Source organism: Diabrotica undecimpunctata, chromosome 5 (assembly GCF_040954645.1).
Source record: "Diabrotica undecimpunctata isolate CICGRU chromosome 5, icDiaUnde3, whole genome shotgun sequence".
Taxonomy (NCBI): Eukaryota; Metazoa; Arthropoda; class Insecta; order Coleoptera; family Chrysomelidae; genus Diabrotica; species Diabrotica undecimpunctata.
In genome coordinates this window covers 24,972,548-24,997,232 of record NC_092807.1, presented here as the reverse complement: position 1 = coordinate 24,997,232, position 24,685 = coordinate 24,972,548, and the positions used below count along the sequence as shown (strand labels likewise).

The following is a 24,685-nucleotide window of genomic DNA, read 5'->3' as shown; positions in this document are numbered from 1 at the left end:
TTTGCCGAAACTACTGGCAACATTCTAATGAAATTTTATACGAATATGTTTTGGAAGCTGATACATCCCATGAATTTGTTTTTATATCTGATTCTCATAGAGGGAGCTAGTTACACGATTCGTACTAAGTATTAATCAATATAACTTTTTTAAGAGTATAATTATTAATCAAAATTTCAAGTAAACTTAAACATCATTCAATTTTACACGAGAAAGGTACTCTTGGTAAAACTCGATACTGTGTACCGTTTTCGGAATATTTTGATTTGAAAATTATGAAGTAATAATTGATGCTGGTAATAATGATAAAGTTCTAATAGGTATACCTCTATTTTCTCCAAGTGTGCAATGGAAATCTGACATTTATTGATTGTTATGACGATAAATCAACAATAATTAGAGTTTTGAAACCTTGTTATTTGTAAAATCAAATCAAAATGTACTCAAATGTTGAATACACTGACATGTTATTAACCTTAAACGAATGTATAGGATGTTATAGTGCAGCTGTGACACGTTATGCAGAAAAGTTTCCTAGAAGAAACTTACCAAGTAAAAAAACATTTAGAGCCGTTGAACGACGTTGTCGAGAAACTGAGAATGTGAGACCAAATAAAATAAATTCTGGTAGACCAAAAACAACAAAAACAATTAATAAAGAAAATAATATTTTAAATTTTCTTGATCAAGATCCAACAGTTAGCGTAAGGAATATAGCAAGACAAACAAATACTTCTTCTTCAAGTACTTAGCGGATACTGAAAGAACAGAAATTACATCCTTATCATTACAGACAAGTCCAAGAGCTCTTGCCAGATGATCTACCGGTTAGAGTGGATTTTTGTGAAACATTGCAACAAAGGACAGCCCACAATCCAAATTTTTTAAAATGCATTCTTTTTACGGACGAGGCCACCTTTACGCGACAAGGTATGTTTAACTCCCATAATGCACACTACTGGTGTGATGAGAATCCACGAGTCAAAAGGGTATCACGTTACCAACACTCTTTACTTTAGGTAACAAATTAATAGGTTATCATATTCTACCTGGAAATTTAAATGGTGATATGTATCTTGATTTTTTAAACAATTCCTTATTCGAGATATTAGAAGATTTAACGCTAAACGAGCGAAGATCTTTATAATTTTAATTTTACGATTTTAACCCTTTGGTCTACGCAGTTTGGTCGTATATTACGGAAAAAGTCTATGCTACAGAGGTAAATTTACGCCAAGAATTGGTAGAAAGAATTCAACGTCAATTTAATGACATCATAGCTGACCCCTTCCGTTTAGAAGGTTAATGGAATCTTTATAAAAAAGAATAGACTTGTGTATTTGCGAAACGGAGGGCATTTTGAACACTTACTGTAATTGAATTTTATTTTATGTTCTTAGTCATTAACTTAATTTTCTTCTTGTGAGTTTTGTTTAATTGGTTAATACGGTTGCAAAGTCTGGTAGGAAATGTAGAATTAAAAAAAGTTGAAAAAGTTTATCTGTGATGAAACGATGACGAGACTGAAAGTTTAGGTATTATCTGCTAAACAGTCACATTTCGCAAGTTTTTTGTGTTTTGTGCATCGTTTGCAGTGTTGCCTTTTTTTAAAGATGTCTTCGGCAATCTGAGATAATAAACATTGTTCAAACTGTTTCTTCTACATTGATTTAATATTAATCTTAAATGCTTTCGTACATGATTTACTGTTGTAAAATACTCGTTCGTTAAATTAATATCGCGTTTAAATATTAATTTTATGGTACAAAGGTCTTATGACCAATATTTTGCGGTAAATACGATAATACCCGCCACAAACCCAAGCGATAGTTAACTTTAAAATTAATATTAGAAAAATAAGTGAGGAGCCACTATAAAAACTACTACGAAAAGTGAAATAATCACAATTTTCTCGGTATAGCTAGAAAACTCACTAATCATTAGATAATAATATTTAATAGGATGCTCTTATAATCACTAATAATTTATATTCAATCGTTAAAAATTCCTCTGAAACGAAAAAAAGTAATTACACTGGTATCAATAAATACAGCTTGGATTTGGTGAAACAGCTTCCAAAATGTTCCAAAGATTAGAATACATATATAATAACACGCAATGATGATTAAATTTCACATGGATACGTGAAATCGACTCTTATGGCTGTGAAGCCATGTTTTTAGAAATTGATTATAGTAGTTTTGTAGGTTAAGTAGACATTATACAAAGTTTTTCCGTCGCTTGGTAATTATTAAATAAAAAAATTAACTGTCATTAAACTAACTAAATAAGATTGTCTTTTTCACGTTTAGTCATATGAAAAACAGGGTTTCCATTCGGGGACGCCTCCTCCGTTCACGGGTGGCATTCACGGTAGTCAAAATGCAGGGTTAGCGCCAGGTGGGACGGGCTACGCTCCACCAGTGTACATACCCACCATGCCTCCACATCAGCAGCACCTTATGCAGCAGCCTCTTCATCAGGTAAGAAAACATTGATTAAAAAAATTATATTTTTCGAGAGAAGTGGAGCATGTTTTGCGGATTTTTTCTTAAAAATGCACCTCTTTGCAGGGTTTTTATATTTTGAAAATTATTATAAGAGTAAACAAAAAATAATTATCCTAAATAAATTGATATAAATAAAAGTATAGTCGCTTATTCGCGCCCTAGTTAATATAAGTTTATTTTCATTGTGTTCTTTAGATACATTATAATCAGGGACTAAGAAATCTGGTGTATCCTTGGAAATAAAAGAAATATAAAATTAAAAACATAAAAGCAAACGTTCCTAACATTATTTTAATAACATTTCTTCTGTCAAATGCTGCGTTTATAAAGCAGATCGGATAAATATATCTTACCAACGTTTTGCAGTGTTAAACTTTATGCTTATGTTGAAAACACTCAGGATATTAGGAAGAACAGGAAGTACAATATGTCGTGAGGCGTATTAGAACACTCAGCGGTTATGTTTAGAAGATTCCTGAAGAGAGTATTGCAAGATGGATTCAGACTCAGAAACCAAACATAAACCTTCAGAGTTATAGAAAAAACTGAGGAGAAGGCCAAACATAACGGATTAAATAAGATATAATCTTCCTAAAAGATTAAATAAAAATCTTGATACATTTCCCTTGTCATATTTGATTTGATCCGCTCGCCACATCTTAAACTGTTCTCTTAATTCTTTACTATTAATGGGTATTCATTAATCATTTTTCGCTATCAGAAATTATTTGTATTTGTCTTACTACTATTAATTATTCGTAAAGTATAATAGATATTCCTGATTTATTTTCGGAAAGTTTTTTGTTGAATTTGAACTGTTGGAATCACCTGGAGATTTTGTGTAAGATATAGATAAAACTCTTCTAGATGTCCACGTTTTGAAACTAATCCAAGATGTGTAAATATTCAAACGGCTGTGAAACTATTAACTTATGATGTTTATCAGATTGTCACATATACTTAAAACAATAGGTAAATGGCTAAGCCAATTACATTTCACTGTGGTTTCCCTGTTTGGATTATCTTTATTGAAAAGTCTTCATGTTTAATTCTAAAGAATCTGCTTGATAAATACCATTCCAAGATGTAGGTATATTGTTTTGGAAAATATTTTTATAACTTATATATTAATGCATCATGTCATACCTTACCAAAGGCCTGAGATACACCAAGAAAGATTGTTGAGCATATTTTTTTCTCCTATAGATGAATACTAACTAGTCTATGTACTTGATCAATGTTGTAATCCAAGTTGTTGTGAGGGTATAACTGGTTTAAATCTTTTTGCCTATAATTCAGACATGACAAGAAATGGTCTGTAGGAAGTGATTTTATAGGGTGTTTGATAATTTGATAGGTTTGATAATAATTACCAGGTTTGAAAATAATTTCTGCAACTTTCCAATAATCTATCCCCGTAGTTTAAACAGAGAGCAGCTATTATTATGTTTAAGTACTACTTGCTTAGGTAGTAGTTTGTTTGCTTAGGCTGTTATAAAATTTCTCCAGTTACTATGTCAAATCCAGGTGCTTTCCTATGGTTGATCTTTTCTTTGATTTTAAACATTATTTATTTCAGTGTAAAAATAAAAATCTCTTCATTTGCCAGTATTGGTATGTTCCATTCTGTGCAGATATAGAACATACATCTATATTTTCACATGGGGTGAAAATATTTTATAAATGTGCAGTAAACCTTTCGTCTTCACCTTTACTATCTTTTGCCATTTCAATCGTTCAGTCTATTGATAGAGCTTTTACGACTGGCCTTTTTTTGCTTTTCATAATCGATAGTCAGTACTTTTGATGAGATTTAAGTCTGTTAAGATGACATTTAACTCTCTTAATTACTAAATGCTCGTCAAATTATTATTGACAAACGGAAATAACCAACTGTTGCACTGTATCTTGTTCCACAACATATTTTATTAAGGCTTATTTCGTTCAATGGACATATTTAGTTCGAAATAAACGAACCCTAATCAATCCCCCACTAGTTATAACTCATTCTGTATAATTACATGCAACCCGATTTCTTATCAATACAGTTAATATAACAGGTTTAATAATGAACTTGTTCAACCTGATGGGTTATTAACCTTTCTTAGTTTAAACATTTTTTACAATCGAGATTTAAAACTGTACCTATGATGAAACGATGACGAGACTGAAAGATTAGGTATTATCTGCTAGACAGTAACATTCTACAAGTTTTTTGTGTTTGTATACAGTTTACAGTGTTGCCTTTTCTTTAAGATGTCATTGGCAACCTGAGGTAATTTTATATTTTCCAATAACAAACACTAATTTTGGAAAAAATGGGTTTAGGTCTGGGGAACACGCTGGTCAATTCATTGTTGTTATATCACTTCTAATAAAAAGTATCTTATACAGTGGGCGACGTGTGGGTACAGTAGTAGTAAAATAAAAAGATGTATTTTGTTCTCCTTGGCGTCGATACAATCTTTCCCTACTTTAGATGAAATTTACCCAACGGCTCTCGTCCGTGAAAGAATTTGACCCCATTGGTTATCATTCCAATTTTGATGTTCTCAACCAAATTCTAATCGCGCTATACGATGGTGTCTGGAGTATGGGAACTTTTATTGGCACACATGATTTAAGACAAGCTTCTTTAAATCTCCTCAGTGTTCTCTTACTTATGGTGGTTCCACAAACATCTTAGAGTAGTTTTTTGGTTTGAACTGCCGTTTGACGTCTATTTTATATGGTTGCAACGTTATAAAATGATCAACTACAGCTGTTTTCTGTCTTGTTTACTTACATACTCCCAGGTGAGTCTCCAACGACTACGGTGGATGGTTGATGGTGAATTAATAAACATTCGAACAACTTTCCTGTATGTTCGACCATTGTTACAACTCTAGTAATATCAGTTGGTATTAGGCATCCTTTATTAGTTGTTCTTTGCAATAAGAACACAGCTGATTAAAACAAATGTAAACAAAAATAATTCCAACAAACCCAAATAAATTTAACTAATTGATTAAATATAAGTTAGTATGTCTTAACAACAGATCAACAGACATTATAATGTAAGATATAACTCAAAAAAAACAAAATTGTGGGGTGGAGCTTTCAAATCTATCTAGATATTGCTATCTAGATATAAAATAGTAACATAAAAAAATAAACTAAAATTATAACCTGTTGCTTGATATTTTCTGGTGTTTATATTCGAAAAAAATTCTATTCTAACTATTGCGACATAGGATATAATCAGGTTATTTAGACCAAAATGTGTCCATTCGACTGAATGTACCTTAATAAAATGTTGTGGAAAAGAATAAAGTGTGTTAAAAATGAAATTTTCATTCTTTGATAATAATTTCTATTTTAATTACCAATTTTAGTAATTGATTAATAATTTTTATAAAATCAGCAGCATTTTGTATTTTTCTTCATATTCTCCAGTTCATTGGCATAAACTAATGAGTCATACGTCCCCAAACATAAAAGATCAAGCGGATTCTACACTGGGCTTTTTTGTGGCCATTCAAAATCAAATCACTTCCGCCGCTAATCCATCTGTGAGGAAATGTACCATTTAGATTATTTCAAACAGTTAATTAGAGATGAGGTGAAGCTCTAACCTGGAAGTTTTTTTGTTTAAATCTTAATAATAGGTGACTGACTTACCTACTCCTGTTGTTGCTGATAGTTGACGTGAACTTTTTTAGGATTTTCCATCTACTTCTATAATTTTAGTTCGAAATGACTGTTTCGCCTAAAGGATGAAATGAAACAAATTAGAAAACACTTTGTTGGAGTTTTGATTTTGTTGATTTGGTTGCCTTCTGTCTGCATATAGCAATTCATACAATCTGACTGTCGAGCAAACCAAAAATTTTCTTGTGCCTCTACACAAATCATATCCCGCATTTCTTCATCTGTAAAATTATTATGACGTGGTATTTCAATGGAAAAAATAATGGTAGCTTTAAAAAATATGCCACAATACACTACACAATCGTAGCAAAAATAAGTATCTTACAAGAAATGACACCAACAACAATTATTTGGTAGCCCAAAGCACCTAAACTGTTTAAATGCATGTTTTTCGAAAACTATTGAAATTGTCATGTTTAAACATTATTACCAAATAATTTCCTTGTTTTTTTTTTTCGTTTTCCAATTTGCCTTTTAATAATTACCAAAATAATTTCATCATCAATGATCATCCAAGAGGCGTCTCTTGAAGGAAATGTAAAATAATATTCCATGTCGTAAAGTTTTCTCTTTGTACCGATTTTAATAACAATTTATAAATATAAAGTGAAATTATTAATGAAATGAAAAAAAATCACTTGTAACACATTGTATCTTTTTCCACAATAACATTGTATTTATTTATATGCCTACATACTTATATCCAAACTTCCGAACCCTAGTCTAATGCTTCTTTTGGTTTTTTAACCATTTATAGTTTAGGCCATCTAAAGCTAAAAGTATTAAAACTGTACCTATGATGAAACGATGACGAGACTGAAAGATTAGGTATGATCTGTTAAACAGTTACATTCTACAAGTTTTTTGTGTCTGTGTACAGTTTACAGTGTTGCCTTTTCTTTAAGATGTCATTGGCAATCTGAGGTAATTTTATATTTTCACATAACGAAAACTAATTTTGGAAAAAATGGGTTTAGGTCTGGGGAAAACGCTGGCCAATTTATTGTTGTTATACTCACTTATAATAAAGCCTCTTACTCGGTGTGCGACGTGTGACTAGACTAGTAGTAAAATAAAAAGGTATATTTTGTTCCCCTTGGCTTCCATACAATTTTTCAATACAATAACTGCTCTCTTCCGTGAAAAGTATTTGACCTTATTGGTTATCATTCCAATTTTGATGTTCTCGACCAAATTGTAGTCGCAAGTTTGACATCTATTTCATATGGTTGCAAGTTTTCTACCTTATCCACTTCTTACATGCTTCCTGGTTTGTCTCCAACAACTTGCACTACGTTGGATGGTTGATGCTGATTTATAAAACATTCGAGCAACTTCCCTGTACGTTCAACCATCGTTACGACCCTAGTAATCAGTTTGTATTAAGCCAGCCGTTATCAGTTACTCTTTGCAATAAAAATACAACTAACTAAAAAAAATGTAAAAAAAAATAATTCTAACAAACCTGAACAAAATTAAATACAAGTTAGTACTTCTTAACAGCAGATAAACAAACATTATAATATAAAACTTCAATTGTGGCGTGGAGAATTCAAAGCTTCTTCTTCCTTCTTGTATGTAGGCTTTAAAGCCTGTTTCTTCTTCAATATTAGCCTCCTAAATTATTTAAATTGTCGCACCATCTTTTTCTTGGTCTATCAATACTTCTTTGTCCATTTGGTGACTTATCTCGTGCTATTCATACTATCCTATCCTCTGCCATTCTACTGTGTTCGTTCCACTCCTGTTTCCGTTTTCTCACACATCCATTTATGTCTTGTATATTGCATGCTCTTCTTATGTTTTCGCTTCTCTCCCTATCCAACAGACTTTTCCCTGATATTCGTCGAAGTATTTTCATCTCTGTTGTTTCTAGTAGTCGTCTCGTTTTAGATGTGTCAGGTCTTGTCTCCTCCGTGTATGTTAATATAGATCTAATTGCTGCTTTATAGATTCTTGTTTTTGTGTCTTGTCTTAGGTGTTTGTTCTTCCAGATTGTGTCATTAAGAGATCCCGCCGCTTTACTTGCTTTTAAGCTTTGTTGTCGTACTTCTTCAACATCTCCGTAACTAGTTATATCTATTCCCAGATATCTAAACCTTGATTCCTGCTTTATTGTTTTCCCATCAATTTCGATTTTACATCGTAGTGGATATTTAGATGTTGTCATACATTTGGTTTTTTCTCTATCATATTGTATTTCTTGACTGTTGTATTGAAGATGTGTGTTAATCTTTGGAGCTCGTCTTCTGTCTCAGCGATTAATGCGGCGCCGTCTGCATAACATAATATTTGGATTCCTTTGTTCCCCATTCTGTAACCATGAGCTTTACGTACTGCTTCTATTATTGCGTCCATTATTATATTAAAGAAAAGGGGGCTTTACGAGTCACCCTGTCTGACTCCGCTTTGTACTGGTATACACTATGTTAGTTTTCCATTTATCTTTGCCTGTATTCGATTATGGAAGAAGATATTTTCGATGGTTTGTATAATACACAATAGGTTTTAATCTACTTCTAGGATTTTAGTGTGAATGAAATTTTGATTGATTTTTGATTTTATTCATTTGGTTGCCTTCTGTCTCCCATACATACAAACTGACTGCCAAACGACCCAAAAATTTTCTTGTGTATATCCCGCATTTCTTCATTTGTAAAATGATTGTGACGTGGAATTTCAATCGAAAAAGTAATGTTAGCTTTAAAAAAATGCAACAATACACTACACTGTCACAACGAAAGTAAATTACAAGAAATGACATTTACAAACAACATTATTTGACAGCTAGAAGCACCTAAACTATTTAAATTTATTTTTTTTTTTTCGAAAACTGTTGAAATCGTGTTCAAACATGATTACCAATATTTTAATAATTATTTCATCATTAAGAATAATCCACGTAGCGTCTTCTCTTAGAAAATGTGAAATCATACATATGAAATAATATTCCTTGTCTAAAGTTTTGTCGCTGTGCCTAGTTCATAACAATTTAAAAATAAACAGTGAAGTTAGTAGTGGCGAAGTATTTTATTTTAAAGTATTTTTATTTTATGTATTTATATATCTACATTCAAATAACTGAACCTTACTCTATTGGTTTATTTGGTTTTCTAACCATTCATAATTTAGACAATTTAAAGCTAAAAGTGTTACAACTGTACCTATGATGAAACGATGACGAGACTGAAAGATTAGGTATGATCTGCTAAACAGTTCCATTCTACAAGTTTTTTGTGTTTGTGTACAGTTTACAGTGTTGCCTTTTCTTTAAGATGTCATTGGCAATCTGAGGTAATTTTATATTTTGACATAACTAACACTAAACGTTGACCAGTTCATTGTTGTTATACCCAATTGTAATTAAAAGTCTTTTACACAACGGGCAACGTGTGGGCGCGCATTATCCTTAGAATTATCATTAGAATGAAATTATGTCCAATATATGGGGCAAAAGGTATCACATAATCTAGAAGAATATGTCGTATGTACTTATCTGCTAGTAGTGCTCCACCAACAAATCGATCACCACTAACTCTCCAAACTGTACCAAAAAGTACAATAGTAGTAAAATTAAGGAAAGTAAATTATATATCGCATTGGGGGGATAACTGGTGATCAGCAGTTTGGGTTCCGAAACGGTATGGGTACTTGTGAAGCTCTTTTTTTGCCTACGAATAGTCTTACAAAAGAGCATTGAGTTTAGGAAAAATATTGACGAATATTTTATAGATTTTGAAAAAGCCTGTAATAGAGTACCACATGCATTACTATTTCAATGCTTAGTTGGTCTTGACACATGACATTAGAATGCTCAAGAATCGTCAGCTAAAGTTTCTATTAATCGTGGTGTCAGACAGGGATGTGGTATGTCAACGATGTTGTTTAATGCCTACACTGAACCAGTTTTTGAGATAGCATTAAATAGGCGTTGCGAAGGTGTTAAAATCGGTGGGGAAATTATTAATAACATGAGATACGAAGATGACACCGCCATAATCGCCGAGTCTAGAAGCCTTCAAATCCTGTAACCCTGTAAACAACGAATGCACTGAAAAGGGCTTATCAATGCAAAGAGAACAAAATGGATGGTGGCCAGCAAAATTAATATCGAAGACTCAATACTAAATAGATAACAAAATACTTAAAAGGGTAGACCACTTTAGATATCTGAGTAGCTGGTTTGACTGCAGGGTTAAAAATGACAAGGCAATTTTGACCAAAATAGAACGTTCACCAAAAGCTTGGAACTGGAGCTCTGTATTGTGCAATAGAAGTCTGTCATTGACCACACGTCTAAGAGTATTGAAGTGCTACATCTGGTCCGCTTTTGTTTTATGGATGTCAATTAAGTTCTCGTAATTGGAAGTTAATTATTAGAAGACTAGTTAGTGAATATCAAACAAACGTAGCCATTTTGAATTTCATGTAGTGGTTCGGACGTGATATTCTTCAGGTCTTACTATAAAACTGCTGACCAGCGAAAAGCAACTATTAAAAAGCACCCGGCAATGTCAAAAATACTAATAGAAATAGTTACGCGATATAAAATAGATTAGAAAAGTTGATCCTTTGAAGAACTAGTAACGAAAATAAATTGTATCTACTAAAATAGATTAATATATCTAGTTAATCTATACCAGTTCTGTAGATAAAAAATAATGCTTTACCATAGCAACGAAGAATAACTTCGAAAAATCATTGTAAAGTTTTACGTCAAAAAGTCATCGGAGTTGCGCAATAAAATTTAAAAATAAATTAAAAAAAAAAAGATGACAGCCAAAATGGTGAAAGAAAATGGAGTATCATCATCGAGTACCTGTATCCGAAGGAGTTAAGGGGGTAAGCAGATTTTTAATGACCTTGGTGATCAATGTCCTTCATATGCAACAGTGAAAACTGGGATTGCAAACTTCAAAAGAGATAAGTATTTCAAGATGAAGACCGATCGAAAAGGCCAGTTTTTGTGTCCACTCCTGCGATGCAGTTAATGACATTACTGAAGCACTGAGTATTTCATAAGAATGCGTCTTATCACATGAATTCGATTTGGGCGCCAGAAAAATGTCTACAAAATGTGCACTGTTTCAAAAAAGCCGTGTTACTATGGATAAAACTTTAGTTCATTTCTCCAAACCAGAAACAAAGCAGCAATCGACGAAATGGGGACACTCTGGTTCTCCAACGCCAATCTTATCGATTGCTGCTTTTTTTGTGGATAGTAAAAATGTACTTAAAGTTTCATCTGTATTGGCAATACAGCTAATATTCATGCTTCTGGTCAACATTCAGTGAATTATATGATAGACGCGTTCATATGGAATATTCAGTGTTTCAGAATTCGTTTTAGCTTACTTCGACGGTCTGATAACATCATGACATGAATAGTCTTCAATGGAAAATTTATTTCTTAAGTTTGCAGACCAATAATGACATACGCGGCAGAAACAAGACCTGACACAGAGAGGACAAAAAGGATGTTAGAAACAGCTTGGATGAAAACACTTGAAAAATTGATGGTAAGACACTATGAGACAGAGCTGGAAGTACAGATATACGACGTAGATGCAAGGTTAAGAACATCAAGAACTGGGTAAGAAATAGAAGAGTAGAATGGAACGACCATATAAGCCGAATGACAACAAATAGAGTAGTAAAGACGCCAAGAGACGGTTCCCCAATAGGAAGACGGATCAGTAGGAAGACCACTAAAACGATGGAACGACAACTTACTGGAGGCACATTGAAAAACAGACAGTCATGTCTATATAAAAAGAAGAAGTTTGCAATTCAATTTTTTAGGGTCGCATACGAACGACTTTAATCATCAAGCTTATTAAACATATATCTTCGTAAATCCGGTCCCTCTTAATTTTTTAAAGCTTTTATCAACAATTCATTCTTATAAATGATTGAGTAGTGGTGATTAATATATTTTCAAGCATGGGGGGGCTTGGAATCGATTAATTGAAATATCTACAAACCTTTTTACGATTAGATTTAAGTGTAAACATAATTGCGGTATACTTATATGTTTATTATTAAAGAATATAGTACAGTAATTAGTAAATAAGTTGTTTTTTAGAAAAGTGTGATTTTTCCTATAATGCACTGTTTTTAGTAATGTTTTTAAAATGTTCTATAATGAATGTATTCAAATTACTAATGTTTTGAAAATGTCCTCAAAGTATTTTGTCATATTTCAAGAATAATATATACCGAGTATAATACCTAGATTAATGTATTGAAATATATTTTTTTCTTATTTAGTATTTTTTATGAATTCTGGAATTGAGCTATAGACTTAGCTATATGAGCTATTGAGCTCTATAACTAATTTAATGCACCATTTTATCAAAGTGGTAACATTTTAGCTCGTTCAGATTTAGTTTAGTGATTTTCCAGAATCGACATTTTACTATACATTTTAATTTCATTACAGTTACACACTGAATTACATAATTTCTATTGTGTAGAGTATGTATATATTATCGGTTACTTGTAGAGTATTGAAATGAACGACAAACAACTGAAGCTTATAATATTTCTGACTTTATTTTTGTTCGAATCATTTCTTCAGTATAATACATTTTCCTTCAATCCTGGATCTTTACACTTTTATTTTTATTGTTAACACTTACATTTCCGCACATTTTATTTTCAAATACAGGTGCTCATTTAGAGCAGGGATCAACCAACTTAACTATCATTGAGATGTTTTGATATGTTTTGCTATTTTATTGACGATCTAAGGACTAAAACAAGAGATAAAACAATACAAACATGCAAATCTATAATTAGAAAGACAAAAGTTGTGGCAGACAATGGTGTGAAAGACAATTTTTACTGTGTTTCCTGTGGTTTACTGTGCATCTTCAATTAACTACTACATGTCCTGGTCCTGGTATGCCCAGGCCCCATATTAAGGCTGAATTGAACTAATTTTATCATTTTTATTGAGATTTTCGGCCACCAGCCGTTGAGAATGAGAATATTATTGTCGATTTCTATTGTGTATGGAACTATATAACACAAAGTTCTAATTTAAAATATGTTTTCTGTTTCTATATCATATCCCATTCTTTTTATGTCAAGTTATAAAACCACTAACATATGCAATAAAAAGACTAAAAACCAACAAAGCACCTGGACCTGATAACATACAAGCTGAAATATTGAAACTATTTGAAAACAACCAACTCAAACTCCTAACGAGTCTACTGAACAAAATCTATGAAACTGTAGAATTTCCTACAGATTGGCTAGTTTCCACCTTTATCCCTCTTCCCAAAAAGGCAAATGCCACCAGATGCTCTGATTACTGTTATTCACTCTCGCATATATAGAAAACTTGAAGAAAACATTAGCAGTGTTCAGTTTGGGTTTAGAAGCGGACTGGGAACGCAAGAGGCCCTATTTTCCATACAAGTATTGATACAAAGAGCTCGAGACGTAAATTGCGAAGTCTACACATACTTTATAGACTTTTAAAAAGCATTTGACAAGGTGCAACATCAAAAATTATTTCAGATACTGAAAGAATCTAGTATTGATGACAAAGATTTACGCCTAATTAACAGCAAAGGGCAACTGTACGAGTAGACAACGAAACCTCATAGAATTCACGATAAAACGGGGAGTACGTCAGGGCTGCATTTTATCACCGACGTTGTTCAATACTTACTCGGAAATTCTGTTCAGGGAAGCTATTGATAGTTTAAGAGAAGGTATAAAAATCAATGGTGAAATCATAAACAATTTAAGATATGCGGACGATACGGTTTTGATTGTTGATAATGCGGAGGATCTGCAAACATTAATGGACCGTGTAGTGGAAGCCTGTGACAGATACGGCATGAAATTAAACTGTAAGAAGACCAACTGTAGTAAGTAAAAACGACGTAATACAGCACCAATTCACCGCTAATAATGAAATCTTGAAAATAATCGACAAAATTACATACCGTTATTCAGAATCATTAGTTAATTGTCATTTACGCGAGAAATAATAAGATTAGTAAATTAAACAAACTTTGTTTTTTTTGTTATAAATAAGATAAAAGTATATTATTCTTTAAACATGACAAATACCATTGAAACCTTTTCGTATATGATAAAACTTGACGGAACAAGTGGCTTTAAATGATATATTTTCTCATAACCAATTTGTACTTTTTATCCTTATATAATATTGACTATTGCATGCATCACTTCTTGTGATATTTAGTTTTTGTTTTGCTTATAGATGGATGTAAGGCACCAGAATCGACGCATGGTAAGTCAGTGTTGGACTCACCATGCTTTATGTAATTTGCTATAAAACATGTGGGACTTTGCATGGGGTGCTTTCTAGTGTTGCATTAACATTACTTACATGCTCATATACTGTCGTGATGTGTCAATTAACCAAACAATTTATACACAAGATTTATCTATTAATTTAAAGCGGCATTCAAATTCGTGAAAAGTGTGTCAATTGTACGAGAACTACATGAGGGGATTCTCAACACTTTTTGGAGAATACCAAGTGACCCCACAAATATATGGTATCCATTCACTAAACGTGTACAAACTGGTACAGCATAAAAAATGTAGCTAGATTTCTTGGACATATAATGATATTTGAGGTAGTCTTATAGTCTAAGTGGTAGTTTGATTCGTTATTGTAAGTCCTCAGATTATCATTTTTATAGGCAAACACATTACAGCTTTTTTGAACACTTACTAATTTAATCTCAAGATTTAACTCTCAGATGGACATAAAAAGTATTTCTTAGTGCCATTCTTCTTCAAGTGCCATCTCCGCGACGGAGGTCGGCAATCATCATAGCTATTCGGACTTTTGAGACGGCTGTTCTGAAAAGTTCATTTGATGTACATCCGTACCACTCGCTAAGGTTGCGCAGCCATGACATTCTGCGCCTCCCTATGCTTCTCTTTCCCTGCATAATCAGTTGGAGCAAGGTGTATTTCTCTTCACATGTAATATGTCTGAGATATTCCAATTTTCTTGTTTTAAATGTATTTAAAATTTCTATTTCTTTATTCACCCTTCTCAGAACCTATTTGTTTGTGACATGTTCTGTCTACAAATTTAAATAGAATATGTCAAATACGGAATTGATGCCAACTGTAAAAAGCTACCAAATATCATGTAAGTTGGCATCATCACAAATTGAAATAAAATATTTCAAATACAGTTGAGCCTAATTGGAGTATGCTGTGAAATTTAACTGCTTGTTGGTATTTTGGCCATTTTCACAAAATGATATTTACTACTTCACGTTTCCATAGTAAACAAACTTCAACCATTCCTAAATGTAACAAAAAATTTGTTCGACTAGAACAGACCAGTTTATGACTCAATACTTAAAACTAAACTATAGAAAGCAATGAGCTAGAGGCATACACTAATAGTTTTCCACAAATATTAAAAGGAATAGATCAAATCATTTATGTCAGTCCAAAATAGGTATCTCAGAAATTGACTGCTGTCTCATCTGGTGTCTTGAAACTATAACCACGTAGTTTGTTTTTGATTCTCGGGAACGCAAAGAAATAACACTGTGCAAAGCCAGGACTATCCAGGATGACCCAAAAAATTGATTTTTTTTCGCCTTCAAATACTCAGATGATATACGGGCTGAGTGACAGCTGGCATTTACCGAGTGCAAGAAGGTGGGACGATTCCAGTTGTTTTTCGTAGTTAATCAATCATTTCTGGCAAACAAATGGTTGTATACTACTCAGCATTGACAGTTCTATCATTCAGTCCTTCTTATGGACAGCAGTTAAATTGTGAGGCATCCAACGACTGCACATATTTCTCACTGCCAAATGGTCATGCATAAATTGTTTGTATTTGATTATTATATATATATATATATATATATATATATATATATATATATATATATATATATATATATATATATATATATATATATATATATATATTGATTGTTTTGAAAGTTTGTTGCTGCTAAACCACCCGATAGATTTTTAATGTCAACGGTTTTTACCATAAGAAATGTCAAAAGTTACGAAAATCATATTTACGAAGCCTACTAACTTCCGCTAGATGACTCTGTGACTAGTGATTCAGTTACAAGAGTCCATCCAAATGAAGAGTAATATGGAAATGTTGGTAGTAATATAGAAATCTCCCCGATACTTATTTGTTTATCTTTATTTATTATTATATGTCTTCAGTGTCAGACAGCACCTCATACCTAAAGCACCTAAAATTAGCATGCTGCATTTATCTTCCATGGACTATTTTACTAAATAACCTTACTTATTATCATCCATCCTATAAAGATCGTTCGTTATTGTGCTAGAAATATATTTAATGTTTTATTGTAAGGATAATATGAATATGTATAATCTTATGCACGGAAGTAGCAGAAATACCGATATTCATTAGACCACAGTCTTTGTGAGAATGTTATACTAAATGTACACTATACATTCGAAGTTCTTGATGTGCTACGTTTACTATAAAAAAAAAATTATCTGAATTTTATCCACCAATATTGATATTTTGGTTAAAATTGTGTACAAAAACTTCGAATAACAAGTAATTGTTACAGACATTCACCCACTTGTTCCATGTTGTATGTTGTTGCTTTGGTGTAACAGTAAATTTGAGCATTTTAGGTGATCGAATTAATGAAATGTTTGCGTATTAAATTTGGTAACTAGATTATAGGTTTGGATCGTAAAATGTTTTATATTTAAACCCAACTAGAACTGATAGGAAGAAAATAAAATTGAGGTAGATATATTAAAGAAAAAGTAGTTATTGGAAGTTTTTTGATTATATCCTTTTCATTAACTTAAAAATTTTTTTTGAATGTACGAAATTAATAAATAATGTTTATAAATAGCACACTTGATAAGACTCTCTGGCGGGAACACTCTGTTTGATGTTCTCTGGAAGGCTCTTTGGAATAGCACCAGTAATTAACAGAATTATAGGTGTTGTTTTGGATAATTTCTATTGTTCTCGTCTTGAACACAATATAGTCCCAATATAGATTGCACTTGTCATTCTCAATCATACTATCATAAACATATTTATAATAAAGGATATGGTTGATTTTGACAAGTAGTTTCAGTTACAGTCAGGCAGTTCCTTATATTCAGTAGCAGCAAATACCTGGCAGCCCCGGTAAAACGTTCGTAAACTTCTTGGGCTTCACTTTTTATATAAGCATTTGTTGTTTTGTCCCTGACAATCTCTAACGATATATTTCAGGTAATTTTTGGTCGAAATTTCTCAGTATTGTCGATATAGTCTCGGTTGGTTGCATGGTAAGAATTTGTTTCCCAACTTGTGGTATTGTTCCCATAGGTGATACTGATGTGGTCTCTATGTACATATTTTGCCCAACGTTTTTAATATTGCTACGCCTGTTTGTCCTGATTTGTTAGCTACTGACATGAAAACTTCGTAGTGGGGGCCTCCTAATGTTCTTGGCCTTCCCAGTGTGTCTCAGATATCTATCTTCTTCTTGATTAGTTCAGTTTCTAATATATACAATTCTAACATTCATAATCAGGTGTACATAACAGGTATGTACATACCTTGTATTAATTTCTGTCCATGCTATTTCTGCATCATCCTTTCTTGAACAGAAAACATGGTGAAATCGTATAGTTTAGGACGTTCCCTTATTTTACCGACAAACTCAAATGTTACGGTCTCGATTATTAATAGTAAATAGAACTGTCAAGCTTGAGAATTTTATGTCATTAAAAGCGTGACTTAACAATTATGCATCTCCTGCGTTTCCCCTTCATAACTTCATTTATCTGAATCTAACAACTAGTGGAAAGGCGCTCTTCGCTGGTTTACTTCGGCAAAGAGAAGCAATGATTCTAACGCATCAGGATTCTAGAACATGTGATGTTCTACTAAAATGTTTTTGTTTTGTCACACCAAAAATATTCTATGCAGATTTAAATTGATATTATAAATGAACATGAAAAATACAAAACAAAACAAAACGTTTCAGTTTTATAAATTTATTGAAAACATCCGTGTACTACTTATTAGAACATTGTAGACAACAGAATTAATGTTAATATGATACAAACATGGGCAGAATATATTGACGAACTGTTCGATGATCTGGAGCACATAGAACTTGCTTACTTAAAGAAAAAATATTACACGCATTAAAAACAATGAAAAGTGGGAAAAGCCCTGGACCTGACATGCTTCCTATAGAACTCCTAAACATTCTAGGTGAGAAGCACATTGATGTTTTAGTGACACTCTTGAACCAAATTTATAGTTCAGGCGTATTACCCAAAGAGTGTTTAACGTCGATTTTTATTTGTCTTCCCAAAAAGAAAAACGCAAGAGAATGCAGGGATTACCACACCATTAGCTTGATGTCTCATGTGCTAAAGTTACTACTAAAAGTCATCCATAACCGAATATATCACAAACTGAACATAGACGTTAATGATACACAATTTGGTGTTCGCAAAGGCCTAGGAACGCGTGAAGCTCTTTTTTCACTTAATATACTGGTACAAAATGCCTTGACGTCAATCAAGATATATACGCATGTTTTATTGACTATAATAAAGCATTCGATAAAGTACGGCATGAACAATTAATGAATCTCCTGAAATCAAAGAAGATTGACTACAGCGAGCAAAAGTACATGTTAACGAACAGCTGTCAGAAGAAATTGAAATTAGACGTGGAGTGACACAGGGATGTGTATTATCGCCAATTCTTTTTAATGCCTACTCCGAAGAGATCCTGAAAAAAGCTCTTGAGGGTGAAAGAGCTGGAATAAAGGTAAATGGAGTTCCCATTAACAACATTCGATATGCGGACGACACTGTGATCTTAGCCGAAAATATTAAAGATCTTCAGAGACTGGTGAAGAAGACGAAATTTATGAGAATATCAAAAAATCACAGAAATAACGAGAATCTTCTAATAAACGGAACCAACGTCGAACAAGTGGACAAATATGCATATCTGGGAACAATGATAACTCCACAAATGATTACATTCAGGAGATTAAAATCAGAATAGAAATGGCTAGAGCAAATTTCAATATAATGAGAAGAGTGCTATGTACAAGGGATTTAAAATTGGAACTAAGAGTTAGGTTGGCGGGGTGCTATGTTTTTTCGACTTTGCTTTATAGAATGGAATCTTGGACCTTAAATGCGACGTCAATGAAAAAATTGAAATCATTCGAGCTGTGGGTGTATAGAAGAATTCTAAAAATATCGTGGAGAGAACACGTCACAAACAAAGAGGTTCTGGGAAGGATGAATAAAGAAATATGGCATAGATGGCAATTGAAGAAGAAGCTGAATCAAACATATATAATAAAACTAGTTGTGCAATACGAAAATTTCTATTTTCTAAAATACCCAAAGAAAAACAAATAAATTACAACTATAGTACAACTGTTATCGACAACGAAAATTTACAATTTAATCTCTAATCCTAGAAAAAGCTACGTAAAGCTGACCGTAACCAAAAACAGGTTGAGGTAAATAAATCTCAACACAGAGATCATCACCTGCTACAGAGATAGTATTAGTTTTTGTGGATAGGTGGCGCGAAAGTTTTCGGCAATACGAAAATTTCTAGTTTTTAAAACAACCAAAAACAATAGAAATTAATTATAAACATAATACAACTGTAATCGACAACGGAAATTTACATTTTAAACATCTCTTTCTAACCCTAAAAAGTTGACAGATATCGTCACCTCACCTGCTACCATCGAGTTAGAATCTATGGAGAAGATATGAGCATATAAACGTGTGTATTAAAAACGGCGTAGGTCGGCGTGGCTAACGATGATACCAATATGGCGGTGGGATCATGGCCGGACTCAGTAATATTAAAGCTACTATAAAAATATGACTAGTTATTGAGAAGATTTAATCATAATCTAAAAAAGTGCAATATATTTTTAATAAACTATTATTTATTTATCCCGCGGTAAACACTAAAAACGCGATATATTATACATAAAGATAAATTAATACAGTCAAATACTATTAATTTATTCTCTGAAGTACGGGCCATTACTTTGTTTACATATTTGTATACTAACCTGTAGAACGTTATTCCTGAAGATTTTTTATTAACATTGCTTCTGCTACTGCAACTACGTTGAGAATAAAAAATCATTACTATGCACTATCACAATATATTATTACAGTTTCTATAAAAGTATTATAAAACTAAAAATATTCGAAAAACAACAAATGTAAACAAACATACGATCTGTCAAAAGTGTCAAAACAATCTTAACAATATGGCCTAAGTGAGGTAGTTTTTAGTCACGTGATGCCCTCTCCATAGAACTCGATACCTGCTACAAAGATAGTAGTAGTTTTTGTGGATAGGAGGTGGCGCTGGTGTTTTCGTTACATGTAAATAGACAGAATAAGCAAATTACATATATATATATATATATATATATATATATATATATATATATATATATATATATATATATATATATATATATATATATATATTGTTATTACCAAATTTATCAAAAACAGTTTTTATATACCTGTATCAAAGAGTGCCACGAAAAAGGTTTTTATTTTGCTAATTTCTCTGGTCTCTGGGTGGAAACTGTATAAAAATTTTAATGAAAACTAATTATTTTTCTTACTCCGTATGGATTCTGAGGATATGGAATGTTTAACCAAATGTATATTATTCAAATATAAACTATCCAAACCTTATCTACTTACCGAATATAAATTTTTATAATGCAATCCACGATCATCATTATAATGTGACATTTAAAACGTCATTATTAATATGTATTGGTTCTTCTTTTTTAGGATTCGGGTACCACTGCAGGTCAACGCTCACAAGCGACAAATCAAGCTAAAACCGGTCCGAAACAGCCCTACCAGACATCCTACTGGAACCAACCTTAAGAATATGGGTACATACTATAAAAATGCCTGCTCACTAATCATCCCACCCCGCCTCCTCTCATATAAAGAAATCTATAGGTGGTTCAGATTTGTTACTACAGTTATTAGCCGTAAATGTACTTTTAATGAGAAAATGTGAACAGTCCTTAATTATTTATTTTTAGTCTTAAAGGCTTTTCTTATAATTTGACTTGATGTGACTTTTTATAAAATAAATAGAAGCCTGTATGATACTTCTTAAATATTTTAAACAATTTTTATTATTTTTGATTATTTTTTGTATCTAGGGTAATTTAACGAGAATGAATTTAGGTTATTAATAAATTTGGTAAGCGTCCTATCGCAATGTTGTGCAATTTTTTTTTGTTTTTGAGGTTTCTGTTATGATACAACTTTGACCAATTCGCAACTTGTTTTTTATTAGTAAGAATGGTCAAGAGAAGTTATTTTTAATTTTAACGAGAGGTAGGGCTTATAGGATTCAACTGAGCAGACGGAAGTCAATTCGGAGTATTTCTTTTTTATGTTTTGGCAGAATAAGGTGGATTTCTTGAAGTTAATGAATATTCTGCTTAGGAAACTCAATTTTTGTCTGTATCGTTATTTTGTTACCTAGTATTAAAAAATTGTAAATACGTTTAGATCATTTTATACAATAAATGTTGCTTGACGATTACGTATACAAATAAAATAATAAATAAATAAATATGAATGTTAAGTCAAATGTAAGCTGTATAGGAGAAATTGTTATAAGAATTCGAGAGGCAGTCTTATTTGATAAACTTTTTTAAGTTCATGTTTAGTATTTTCGATTGAGTACACAGTCATAGTCAAGAGTATCAATCATCACTAAAGGAATTATAACTTTTACATAATTATTTGAATAAAAAAGTTTCTTAACACAGTTCTTAGTATATATGTAACACCACAATTCAAATAATAAATTTATAAGATATTTTTACCCTTAGTTATTATTTGAGACATGTCCTCTACACCTAAATAAATTTTGAGCTCAAGAATTAAATTCGGGGTGTAGGATAACTGCGCAACCATTGGAAAAAAGAAAGATTTACGATTTTAGTTGTAATACCTACAGTATAAACCTTATTATTGGAGTAGCTAATCTAAAATGGCGTAATCCTGCGGACTGTAATGCCAGGATCACAAAAAGGGAAATACCAAGCTTGACTAAACATAAAAACTCATGTGTTTGAAAAATTATACTGAGAACCATATTGAAAAATATCACGGCTGTCATTTATGGGTTTAGTTCATTAATCGAGAGGAAGTAGACAATAAGCCACTTGAACGCACTTTGGCCACCGCGGCTTTTACACGTGACATTCGACATGAAACGTGTCAATACGTTTTATATCAAATTTCACATTTTGTCTATGGTGAGTGTGGAAGCCACGGAAGTCAAAGTGCGCTCAAGTCTACTAGTGTAATGACTATAATCTATTTGTAGCCAGGAAAAAAAGCGCCTAAAGAGCGACTTATCTCATGTTCTCTCTATCGCTGTTTTCGATTCTTATGCCGTCAGAAGGATGATCATGAATTTTTCACGCCTTTGTAATAACTAATAAGGGTCTTAGTTAATGTCGAAAAGGAAGTATAGGACATGTTTTTTCTAGGCCTTACAGTATAAAAAGGACATAATAGGACCAGTGCTCGCTTCCATTTTCTTTTATATTTAAACTCTCAACAAAAAACTTTCCTCGATACACTCCTCCCAACTCCTTCATAACTTGTTTTATGACTATTTCTGACGTTGTTCTTAATAAAGTTATTCAACATCTTCATATTCAAGTTGTCATCTATCGCTGTCACTTCATACAAGATCTCCTTTATGTTATGCCTGTATCTACATCTTTTTGGGTTTTCTTTAGCAATAATGAGTGTGTAACTTTTTTGACGGCAAAGATAAATCACGTAACGACAAATCGGACTGTTAAAATCTCTGTCGGTCAAACAACTCCATGGATTTGAAAAATCAAAAATAATCGCTCACCTGGAACGTGAATTCATCATTAGAAGGCGGCAATAGTTTCCATGCATCGGTTGAACTTACACAACAACACACATTAGACATATTTTAAGACCTTAAGAACCTTGGAAATACATATGCTCGAAGAAAAAAAACGAATGCTAAAAGATTACCTATTTTAATTTCATAATGAATTCAATATAAAGTATTAAAAAGGACTGTTAGAAGAAAAATATTTATTACTCGAACTATTTTACTAATGCAAAATCTAGAGTTTGGCTGTCTTGCTATAATAACGCACTGAAGAGAATTAAATGTTTTTAGTAATGTCGTATTTTATCATTCGTCAGAATCCCGAGATTTTGTAGTCAGTCTATGCCGCGTACAAATGGATTTATTTTATCCTTTCCGGAAGGCAATAAGACGCTAAAACGGAAAATGCAGATAGTTTTAATTTCATCAAACGTATGTTCCTGAACTTTGCCTTGAAGCTTCATGAGCGACAATTCCGGATCTTGAAATTATTACGACCCATATCGAATGTGATCCGAGGACCGCGTCTGTCGCTATCTTCTTTTCGTAGCACTACAACCAGGGTGGTTCTGAGCTGACTGCACAACTTGCTTCCATCTCAAACGGTCGTCCATGATAGTTGGGTTTGTGGGTAGCCCCATTGTTCTGACCATATTTTATCTCCACCATTCGTGGGCGTCTTAAGATCTTTCTCTCTGTTGGAACTCCCAAATTAACTTGGCAAGGCCATTACTAGGGAGCCCATGGATATAGCATAACGTATCTTAGGCGTTGGGATTTAATTTCTTGGACGACGTCGCGTGTTGGTTAGTATTCGGGTCGTTATAGGGTCCGAAGGTCCTGAGGATTTTCCTCTCAAAACATCGGAGTTTTATTTCCATTGCTTTTGTCAGCGTCCACGTCTCACACTCAAACATGGTCTAATCACTGTTTTATATTTTTGAGGTTTATCTCTTCTGTGATATCGGTATCTGCGGTGATCGTCGCTTCGAGATATTTAAAACGCTTCACTCTTATAAAAAGTTATATGGGTCGATTGTTATATTTTGCCCTATTCTATCATATTTTCTAAAATAATTGTGGAAGTTATAATTCCTAAATATTGAATATTAGCTTGAGTAATGATTAAGTTTGTTGATGCTCAGACATGGCTGTACTTAATCTGTCATATTGTCTAGATTTGTGATAAAAAAAATTCTATAGTTTGACAATCACTTTGTGAGTTATCTTTATTTGTAGTTTTATATATAGCACTACAATAATTTTTTCGAGTTTTTCAAGCAGAATAAATCTATTACCTATATTTAGATCCTTTGTGGTGCGAACTTTTGGTAACTACGAAACGGTGTAGGAAAATTTGTAAATTAAAAAACTTTTGTACTGACCCGACCCCCCTACGCAAATTGTGAAGTTTTGTCTGTGCATACACATTTAGGGTTAGATCAAGCAAACAGTTGGTAAAAATTGGCTTACCGATGATGCACAGTTGCATGACTGATCTTGTGTCGGCCAT

At 32.6% G+C, this 24,685-nt stretch overlaps 1 protein-coding gene across 5 annotated transcripts in view; it reads left to right on the top strand.

Moving 5' to 3' along the window:
- Positions 1-22,110, top strand: part of lig (ubiquitin-associated protein-like lingerer) — a 99,384-nt gene extending 77,274 nt beyond the window's left edge. For 4 of the 5 annotated variants that reach the window (XM_072531765.1, XM_072531766.1, XM_072531768.1 and 1 more), the window contains exons 13-15: positions 2,313-2,483; positions 14,446-14,475; positions 21,054-22,110. In XM_072531765.1, coding sequence (XP_072387866.1) covers positions 2,313-2,483; positions 14,446-14,475; positions 21,054-21,152 — 300 coding nt within the window. In that variant the 3' untranslated portion in view covers positions 21,153-22,110. The remainder of the gene's footprint in view (positions 1-2,312; positions 2,484-14,445; positions 14,476-21,053) is intronic. The other variant, XM_072531767.1, reaches the window with a different exon arrangement.
- The last annotated feature ends 2,575 nt before the right edge of the window (positions 22,111-24,685 follow it).